The 11,149-nt window shown below is 42.0% G+C and overlaps 1 protein-coding gene across 2 annotated transcripts in view; it reads left to right on the forward strand.

Annotated features, from left to right (window-relative positions):
• Alas2 (5'-aminolevulinate synthase 2) overlaps nucleotides 1-10,533 on the forward strand; it is a 38,249-nt gene extending 27,716 nt beyond the window's left edge. For both annotated transcript variants that reach the window (XM_034485731.2, XM_076918825.1), the window contains exons 7-11: nucleotides 2,427-2,606; nucleotides 5,143-5,307; nucleotides 6,414-6,682; nucleotides 7,905-8,067; nucleotides 10,249-10,533. In XM_034485731.2, the coding sequence (XP_034341622.2) occupies nucleotides 2,427-2,606; nucleotides 5,143-5,307; nucleotides 6,414-6,682; nucleotides 7,905-8,067; nucleotides 10,249-10,412 (941 nt within the window). In that variant the 3' untranslated portion in view covers nucleotides 10,413-10,533. The remainder of the gene's footprint in view (nucleotides 1-2,426; nucleotides 2,607-5,142; nucleotides 5,308-6,413; nucleotides 6,683-7,904; nucleotides 8,068-10,248) is intronic.
• The last annotated feature ends 616 nt before the right edge of the window (nucleotides 10,534-11,149 follow it).

The raw sequence follows: 11,149 nt of genomic DNA on the forward strand, positions 1-11,149 counted from the left end.
TGCCTTTGTCTTTACTCATTCCAAACCTAGGTTGATGGTCAGCACCTTCATATCTGAGGGGCAGATACACTTGGGGGACCTTGTACAAATGTCAGAACCTAATACTATAAAACAGTAACACCATAAATTCATCGTTCTCTAACACATACAGTCTTTTGTCTCTACAGAGCTTTTAAAAACTTTTTTAAATCTAAAAACCTCTACCTCCATCCTTCATTCTTACCATAAAACCCACATGCTACTGCAGGAATAATATAGAAACCATTGAATACCTTCTCCTTACTTACTGACATGAAACCAAATCTAGCAGTACCACTAATATTTCTTCATTATTTTCCTTTACTGTGAAATATATCTCCCCTCTTTTGCCTAAAGGCATCCCTTCACCGATACACCAGAGGCCATCTTCCCACATTCCCACTCTCTAGTCCCCTCATATACCTTCCATCAGTCAGAATCTTAAATGGATACAATGTTCCACATCTTTGTCAATCCTGGGCTCAGGGAGAAGCCACTAAAATGTCACAGCCCTTAACCTCTACTCAGAGCTTTTCAAGACTCTGGGACAGTTTTGTCAAGTCCTCCCCTCCTCCCTCCTTCCAGCACACATCTTCCCCTCCTACCACCCTGAAAGTAGAAGACACCAGACAACATTATCCTCAACCTTGAGCCACAAAACACTGACAAACTTCCATGCATCCCCAGTTCGCATTCACTCTTTGCTTCCTCTAACAGTGTGGAGTATGCCTTTTTCTTGTTGACTGTTCTTTCTACCCATATGCTGGTCATTGCCCATGATCCACTCAGGAACTTCTCACTACTTCCCTCTATTCCCCCTCCCTTTGTCCTCTCTCCTCCCCACACACCTTGATCCCTCCATATCTTCAGCCATTCACTTTCCTTAAATAAGTCTCCTGCCTCAACCCCTGCATTACTCTCTAGCTCCTGGCTTGTCTCTGTCCTGCCTATAAAAGGCAAACTGCATGAGAAAAGTCTTTGTATTTGCTGTTTGCTACTTCAGCGTACACTTAAAACATCACCACCTCTTGAACACTTTTTCTTAGGTCATCCAGAACCCCTAAATACAGCTAACATCTTAGGGATTTCTTTCTGATCAATTCTTTACTCCTCAACCAACAGAACCCAACACTTTTTCATGTCTACTACCACCATTCTAGTCTAACCAATATAATTTCCTTCATTTCTTCTTTCTTCACCTACAATATACTCTTCATATATTCAGCACAAAGTTTCATTATATAAATCTATCCATGTTTTTACCCTGTTCAAAATACTTTAATAGACCCCTGTTACCTCTAGGATCAAATGCAAACTCCATGTCATGGCTTCTAGCTAAACTGGATCCTAAGATGGGCATGATAGATCTGATCTGTAATCGCAGTACTTGGAAGGCTGAGTGCAAAGGACTACATAGTGAATTACAGGCTTTTCTGGGCTACAGAATGGGATCCTAACTCAAAATGAATTCTGTTACACACATATCTCTTAAATATCATCTTTTGCCATCCCTCTCTTACTCTTTCATTCATTTATAAATTAGTCACTTGTTCATTCATTCACTCACTCATTAAAAATGTTTCCTTACCAATATTTGTGCCTCAAACTAGGAACAAGGGATATAATGATAAAAAGGCTTGGGCTTTGATCTCAAGAAACTTCCAGCTAGACAAGCCAAGTCGTGGGAGAAAGCATGATTCATTTTTCTCAAACAGAAGCAGTCCCTTACTCCATTGAAGGCCACAGTTCTTCCTTAATGTCTGTGAAATTTGGGGGTTCTTCCACATTCCTTACTTCCCTACCCTCCCAGTATGACCCAGCAAAAATCTTTGCATTCTTCCAATCCCAGAGAAAACCATTTTCTGGTGCTTAGTTTTCTTTCCTGTGCAGTAAAGTGGTTATTGGCTGCTCCTTTTGCTGTGAACCGTCATGATCATATAATCCCAACAGTGAAACTTAATAAGCGTCCATCCCTGTAATTATAAACATTTAGGTGCTACCTGGAAAAGATGAAGTATCAAGTAGACCAAGGGGAATCTAGCATCAGTCCAAGTCTGCAAGCATTCTCTGAGATTAATCCTTTTCCAACCTTTGATTTTTTCCAAGTGTGGGGAATAAAACTAAAACCTGTCATTGAGAAACTCAAGGTTCCTGGAAAACTGAATTTCTTCTCCCGCAAGAAAGTCAGAAGCAACAGCTAGGCATCCTTGGAGGGAGTTTCTGGGCAGGGGAGTTGCAACAAGGGCAGAAGAGATATGTCACAAAGGTTTCTAAAGGAGGAAGAAAAAGACTAGGTCTTCTGAGGGGAAAGGGAGTAGGTAGTCTTTCCTCTCCTGCCAGGTCAGACTCAAAGAGTAAAGCAAGAGTACGGAGATGGAAGCTGAAGAATTACACATCTGTTTCCTCAGAGTGTGAGATCTACTCAGATGCAGGCAATCATGCCTCCATGATCCAAGGCATTCGCAACAGTGGTGCAGTCAAGTTTGTCTTCAGACACAATGACCCAGGACACCTGAAGAAACTTCTTGAGAAGTCCAATCCAAAGACACCAAAAATTGTGGCTTTTGAGACTGTTCACTCCATGGATGGTATGTATACATGTGTTCGAGTACATGTTTACTAGTATTGATACCTCACGATAAACATGATGACAAACCCAACTATTAGTGTGCTATGCAATAATTCATAGTTTATATATTTAAAACACTAAATCTATATGATGATTCTATGAAGTAGGTTCTTTTATTTTTAGTAGGTATTATTACGTAGGTATTATTTATTATAATTAATTATATTAAGTAGGTGTTAATACTACTACTATTATTATTGTACTAAGAAACTGAGTCATGAACAAGTGGAGTCACAGAGTCATACAGGTAGTAAATGTCAAAGGAGAGGCCACTATTACATTCTTACACATAAAGAAGCTAAATCCCAGAGAGCAGTTTGTCTTACTCCCTCATTCAGTTGATGGCAAAATGATTATTCTCATACTAGGATATAAAACTGTATTTCCTTGCATGGCCACTTTTCATAAGGAATGATATGCAAGTCGGTCGTGGCAATGTCTGGTCTTTACAACAGCAAATTTTATAAACTCTTGCCTAGGGTTCCATGGTCCACTAGGAAGTACTGCAGTCATAAAAGGTTTTCATGTCTGACAGATGTGGATTAAAACCCACCCTTGATACATATTATCTAAGTGCAAACTTGTAAATTCTGGAATTCTCTGGGCCTCATTTTTCTTCAGGATAAATTGTCTGGCTATAGGTGATCAAAGTTATTGCATTTATTATTACATTTTAACAGAAATAAATGATTTTATTCTTCTACCTTCTTTCTTATAGCAAGTGAAATAAGGTCCAGAGCTGTCTATTGTTGGTTCTGTGCACCAGAAGTCATGTGGTTCAGGGATCTGTTTCCAGCTTTATTTAAAGGAAGAGGTTCTCCTCTCCTTTCAAGGTGACATTTTTCCAACTGAAACAACGGAGGACCCTTAGTATTCCCTGATTTATAACCACAAGCATCATAAGCATCATGCAATCAAAAATGGCCCACATTCAAATTACACCATAAGCATTTATTAGCTTGAGCAAGTTGTAAAAGAATACTTATTATTATTGTATATGATGTGTATATGATGTGGAGGTCAGAGGCTAACTCTGCAACATTGGTTCACTTCTTCCTTCTTGATTCTAGATATCTACCTCAGGTCATGAGGCTGCTCAGCAGGCCCTCTCACTGGCTCAGCCTTCTCACCAGCTTCTCGTGTGAGGTTTCTAAGTTGCTTTGTGTTGCAGTTGGCTTATTTGCAAAGTGCTGGTAATAATACTAGACTAGCCCTGAGCACTAAATGAATTCATGTACATGGGGAACTCACTGTCATGTCTGCTAGCACATTTCTACAATCATGAAGAAAGAAAACACAGCACATTTGCATATTTTTAACATGGAACAGCTATTCAAATTTTCCTAGTGGGAATTATGGCCCAAAATCATCACACTGGTTATACCTGCAAATGAACCGCTCATTATTTATTTATTTATTTTGGTGGAAATTACCTAACTGGTCAATTCAGAGATGGATTTCTCCTTGTGAAATAATGCCAGAACCATTTTGAACTGTCTTGTCTCAGGTTTTATCTCTGGTTGTTGGTGGTCCTTACGTGGTCTACCTTCTCCTAACCCCATGGTCTTTATTCCTGGCCTAGGGAGCCCTGTTTCCATCTGAAGATGTTTCTTCTGTATTACATACAACTCTCTTTACCTCAGCCATTTCTAGGTGGTAGAGGGATAGTGTCTTAGAATATTAACAATGGTCACAAAGCCTATTCAGATGACATTTCAAATAGCATGGAAAACAGTAAATAGGCATAGACTATGAAAGAGCTTCTAAATTGCTACATTGTGACTGAGCCCGAGGGAGCACTTCCTCAAAGACAAATCTCTCTCTCTCAGAGATACTTTCAGGAAAGTCAATAATGCAAAACCACAAAGAATCCTGAGATGAGACACAAGAGTACAGAGAAAGCATGAAGAAGAAAGGAATACACTGAAAAAAAAAGGATCAGAAAGACAGAGCAGAGGGAGAGGAAAAATGGAGAGATAGAAAAATAGAAACAAACATGGATACGAGCACAAAAAGAAGACAGTGACAGAAATTCAAATCAGACAGAAACAAAGAGGGCCTGGGAAGTGTAAAAATATGGATGGCTTCTTAGTTGTCCCTAAGCAAGGACTGTAATAGGCTGGAGACTTTTTTTTCACATTAAACACAGGTATCATGACTGCCACCTCTAGATAGAAATGTACTAACTCATATGAGAGGAAGAGCAGCGGAGAATTTGAAAACAATAGAAAAGAAGTTGTCAGAATGAATTAAAAATAATGACCGGATGAGGAAATGCAAAGGGTCAGGGAGAACACAAACACGAAGAATTCGGGTGTGGGTGTGGTTCATGAGGTTGATGTTTGGAATACTCCCAAGTGATGGCAAACACCCCCTCCTTGTGTACAACACCTTTTCTAAGTCAAAGTAAGCTTAAGTGAGAAGAACATTCCATACAAGAAATAGAGCTGGGAAAGGGTTATGACTTCCTACTCCTTTCCATTGGCTTTTCTCAGGTGCCATCTGTCCTCTGGAGGAATTGTGTGATATAGCCCACCAGTATGGGGCCCTGACCTTCGTGGATGAAGTCCATGCTGTAGGACTGTATGGACCCCGGGGTGCAGGGATCGGGGAGCGTGATGGAATTATGCACAAGCTTGACATCATATCTGGAACTCTTGGTGAGTGTCTTAGATAAGGTTATTAATATTACTGTGATGAAATATGGCCAGAAGCAACTTGGAGAGGAAAGGGTTCACTTGCCTTACATATCCTAACTCACAAGCCCATTGAAGGAAGCCAAGGCATAAACTCAAACCAGGTAAGAACCTGGAGACAGGAGTTGATTGGGAGGCCATAGAGAGAGTGTTGGTTACTGACTTGCTCCTCATGGCTTGCTCAGCCTGCTCTCTTTATAGAATACAGGACCATCAGCCCACAGTGGTATTACCCACAAAGGGGTGGGAACTTCTCACATCAATCACTAATTATGAAAATGCTCTACAGGCTTGTGTGCAGCCCAGTCTTACAGACACATTTTCCTTCCTCTCAGATGACTCTTGCTTGTATCAAGTTGACATAAAGCTAGCCAGGAGTGAGCAAACATTTGTACATAAGAACTTCCCCTATGTACAATGTGGAGAAGCAACACCAGCAAACCTATTTCTTCCTTCTGTGTACAGCTCCAGTTGTTTGGAAAGAATTTATAACTCTGGGTGCTTTTTTTCTTTAATTTAGCAAGAACCATTTTTATTTTCTTTATTTTTTGAGATTATAATTTCATCATTTTCTCCTTCTTCCCCCTCTTTCCTTCAAATCTGCCCAGGACCCCACCTTGGCATTAATCTCTTTTAAGGGTTATAGAAATGACATAAAACTCTTCATTAAAACCCCAGGCTTTTATCCTACCAAATCATCTCTTTCCCATCTCACTGCAGAGTCACCAAGAAAGTCTGGAAAAGGTTTTCTAAAAGGCTCCTGACCTGGACCAAACAACTGGGTTCAACCTGAATAAGAAAACTGTTTTCCTACCCACCCAGCTATGAGTCTCATTTTAGTTATTCTCCCTAACCAAGAAACAGTCTCCACCCTGCTCCTGCCTATCTAGTCACCACATATGGCAGTATGTGACAGTCCTATCTCAGAACCACAGAAGCATGGCTCTGACATGGACAGGAGAGATGTGCAGAGGACTAGGGAGCCTAGAGCCCCAGCTTCTGATGTGCCTGCCTGTGTGACCTGGGGCATGATCCTGCCCCTCTGGGGACTGATTTTTGCTTGTTTGCAGGCAAGGCCTTTGGCTGCGTCGGTGGCTATATCGCCAGTACCCGGGACTTGGTGGACATGGTGCGCTCCTACGCTGCAGGCTTCATCTTTACCACTTCACTGCCTCCCATGGTGCTCTCTGGGGCTCTAGAATCTGTGCGTCTACTCAAGGGAGAGGAGGGTCAAGCCCTGAGGAGGGCACACCAGCGCAACGTCAAACATATGCGCCAGCTACTAATGGACAGGGGCTTTCCTGTTATCCCCTGTCCCAGCCACATCATCCCCATCAGGGTGAGGACACCCCCATTCCCCACTTCCCTGCTCTTAGAACCTTCCCATTTGCAACAAACTGACACCTGCTCCTTCAATCAACACTATGACCCACCCTCGAAACACACACACACACACACACACTATCACACACACACACTATTTATTGTCACCTTTGTCCCCTGCTTTGAAAAATCAGCCACCATAGATTAACCTGTCAATTTAGCATCAAACATTACCGCACTATTACTAAAATGCTCTGACCCTCACAATATTGAGCTTATAATTTGGCAGTTTTCAAATTGTTTAAACACAGAGGGAAAAAGAATAGAAAGTGTTGGAGCATACAACACGAAGTAAAGGCTATCAATTTGATCAGGTTTCTATCACACCTGATTATACTGCAAAACATACTTGTTACTAATAGTTGAGGTCAAAACAATACAATGAACAGCCATAGAAGCAGATGGTACTCTAGATCACCAGCTCTGCTTAAATGTTTCTTCTCACTTCTAAAATCAAGTCATGCTCCTTTCTTAAATGGCATATATTTCTGTGAGCCTGTTAAGTCAGGGTGTGGGAAAGATACAACAATTTTTAGGATGAGAAAGAACAGTAATCTCTCAGGATCCACAGAGGATTGGTTCCAGTCTTGTCCATGGCCCATATGAAAATCCATTAAATGCTCACATTCAGCTGTACAAAATGTGTTACAGTTCCATATAATCTAGTCAGCCTTCCAAATTACATTTAACCATCTCTAGATCACCAATAATACCAAATTCAAAATAAAAATGACTCAGTAGTTAAACTGTATCAAGGAGAGTCTGTACATTAAAGATATTTAAATTTTATCTGAGGCTGGTTGGATACTTGAACAAAAGACACAGATACAGAGGGCCAACTGGGTCTAACTAACTATTTAATGTTTAAATGAACCTAGCAACAACAACTCAGAACTGCCCTGGCTTTCCAATCACCCCAAGTTAACCAATGTGCTTGCTGTACAAATAGTATCAAGACAAGATGCCAGCTCTATTCCTCCTTCACATCACATTGCTGGTCCTAGGCTTCCCCTTGATAGAGATTGTGGAGCTGTCACTGCCTAAGCCCTTTATGAAAAACAATCTGTCCCCAAATTCAGTGGTGCCCTAATCTGGTTTGCTTCACCTGCTTAATGGGGTTGGGGTGCAATTGTGGCCCCAGGCTAAGAGGTACTCAAAGCCCTTTCTTTTGAGTCCAGGTGGGTAATGCAGCACTCAACAGCAAGGTCTGTGATCTTCTGCTCTCCAAGCATAGCATCTATGTGCAGGCCATCAACTATCCAACTGTGCCTCGTGGTGAGGAGCTACTGCGATTGGCCCCCTCCCCCCACCACAGCCCTCAGATGATGGAAAACTTTGTGGGTAAGTCCTCAGCATGGGTGTCTACATTTTCCTACCCCTATAAGCTCCAGGATCCAAAGAAGCTGGGAGAATAAGGCAGTAGGGGTCCTGACTCTTATCTCGGTGGCCAGAGCTACTAGGCTTGTATGAGTGAGTGGTTCAGACTCTTGGATCTTTGTTCAGTCCCTTTTATAGCTCTGGGATTCAGTTATAGAACTCTCAGAGCTCAGGTGTCTGATGTTCATGTTTGCAGGAAAGATATATGATGGACATCTCCCACTACTCCACTCCATCAGTCCCTTAATCCTAGAGCCAACTCATCCTGAAATCCTGCACCTCCTCTCTTCAACCTCTTTCAAATATACTCTCATTTCTCTGCTTCAGTTTCATGAAAATACATCCATATTTTCCCCTCATTTTCTCGCTTTTCTTTTCCCTTTCTAAAATGTTCTCACACTAGCCAGCAGAGGGATTTTTCTAAAACCCAACAATATTACGCCTTCTCCTAAAGCTCTCCATTGTCTGTCACATTTTTCTAAGGTAAGGCACTCAAGATGATCCACAGGCCTAAAAAGATGGCTTAGAGGTGAAGGCTGCTCTTCCAGAGGTCCTGAGTTCAATTCCCAGCATCCACATGGTAGCTCATAACCATCTGTAATGAGATCTGGCCTCTTCTGGCCTGCAGGCATACATGTAAGCAGAACACTCTATACATAGTAAATAAATTTAAAAAAAAAAAAAGATCCACCAGCTGAGAAAATGGGAAATGACAACAAATGTGCATAATATATAGTTATAGAAATACATGCTAAACCATTTTATACTAATAAAGATGTTTAGCCCCAAATTTGTAGAGACCCCCTAGATTACACAACAAAGTTGAATCTCCCTAGTATGACATTCAGTGCTTTCCACCTAGTGCTGCCCATGTTCTGACCTAGCCTGGCCTCTCCTCTTCTGCCACAGGCATTTTGCTTCTCTAACTATGTCCAATCTGCTCAAGTTCTCTCATTGTGTTTTGCTCTCTTGACTTCCTCACCCATTATCCCCTCTGGCTTACTTCCCTTCATCTTCTAGTCTCAACTCATCCTTTCAATAGATGTCTATCATGTTCTTTTTATGGGCTGGACACTGAGCTAGAAACCTAGGAATAGACAAAACACAGAACCCTTTTCTACTAGAATTAAACTCTAGTAGAAGGAGGTAATCAACTTCAAAAAAAACCCAATTAGCATTCTAGTCCAAAGTATTAAGGGAAAGCAAAAAGCAGAAAGGGGGGACAAGAAGTGCTATGGGCAGGTACTGGCTTGGAGAAGGACTGTAGGCAAGGAGTGGCAAGAGTAGGAAAAATTAAGGTGACACTGGAGAGAAGATCTGAAGGAGACAATAAGGTTAGCTGGTTAAGTAATGGACATCCCAGAGAACAATCCAAGACAAATACCCAAAGACAAAAATATTCCCTTTATCTTTGGGAAACAAAAGATAGGTGTGGATGGAGTGGCATAGGTAAGTGGCAAAAAAAGTAAGCAGAATGGGCTTGGCAGAGGACAATTATTAATGGTTCAGTTGTGTCCGCGTTGTTAGATATATCAAATTAGGCAGTCAAGCAGAGACACTATTAGACATACAAGTCTGGAAACTAAGACAGAGTTCTGGAGAAGCTGGCAGTCAAAAATTCAGAGTCATCTGCACACAGATGGTGTTAAGAACACAAGACTAGATTATACCAGCAAGGGATGGGCAGAAAAGGGGCTAAAAACAAAGACCAGCCACACACCTGAAGTACTTCCTACAGCTGGTCTTGTTCCCTCCTCTGGGTCCCTACACATCCCAGGAATGTACCGCTACCCTGTCTCACAACACTGATGGGGCAGAATGATTGTTTTTAGCGTTGTCTTTAACAGGTTAGGATTTTCTAAGCAGAGAGATTGTTAGGCCTACACACCCTTTATGTAGGGAGAGATACAGGCTAGCACAACATGGTTTTAAATCTTGTCATAGGCTTGATTTCCTGTCTTTTATACATCCTAGGACCCACAGACAAATAGTAGAATTTGTGGGTCACATTGAAGACCACTAAACCTACTTCTGGACCCAAGTTACCTCAAAGGATGGAGGGAGGCAAGACCTTGGTGCCTCTGTAGCAACACGGGTTTTGGGAGACCAAGTCTAACCAATTCTTTCCCTCTTCTTCCCTTTCAGAGAAGCTGCTACTGGCCTGGACTGAGGTGGGGTTGCCCCTCCAAGACGTGTCTCTGGCTGCATGCAACTTCTGTCATCGTCCTGTGCACTTTGAGCTTATGAGCGAGTGGGAGCGATCCTACTTTGGGAACATGGGACGCCAATATGTTACCACCTATGCTTAAGGAGCCAGCTGCCTTGGATGCCAACCCCACCTGCACTCCCCCGGGGCTGGGCTTCCTCTTGCTCTCTGCTTTGCTGTGTGCTTCTAGCTGACTTGATTCTAAAATAAAGAGCAACCTGAAACACTCGTGGACAAAGAGCAATTTGTACTATGCTGACTCACTCAGACAAGTCCAGCCTCATGAGGAAACCACAGATTACTTGTTGGTCTGACCACTCTATTTTACTGATAGGAAAAGCCAGATTTAGGAAGAGGAAAGAAATGCCCCTAAACTGTATCGGAAGCTGTACAAAGAGCTAAAGCCCTTAGCTAACCTGAAATGGCTTTCCTAATAGTTTCGACAAAAAATACAGGGCTCTGTTCTTCACTGGGAGACTTGGGAAACTGAGCCCCAGGTGGCTTCTGAGGTCAGATGACAGAGTAGGTCTCAACTAAAGACTGACTGTTCTTTGGGAATAACGGCTTCCCCACACCAAGGAATCTTCCAGAATGAGGAATGGATTATTTTTTGATCCACTATCCTCTTTTCCTCCAATAGCATCCTATAGGATTTACTATCCTTTCTCAAGGTGAAGGACAAGGCTTAGCTATAGTATACAATGTCTTCACAGCAACGCTACCAACAGGGAATTAATAACTCTACTGGCCAGGGTGGTCGTCTTCCCTCAGACTTCTGGTACCTCAGACCCTGGACCTCTGAAGGCTGAAACACCAGTTGTTTCTCTTTAGTGATTCATC

This window comes from Arvicanthis niloticus, chromosome X, assembly GCF_011762505.2.
Source record: "Arvicanthis niloticus isolate mArvNil1 chromosome X, mArvNil1.pat.X, whole genome shotgun sequence".
Taxonomy (NCBI): Eukaryota; Metazoa; Chordata; class Mammalia; order Rodentia; family Muridae; genus Arvicanthis; species Arvicanthis niloticus.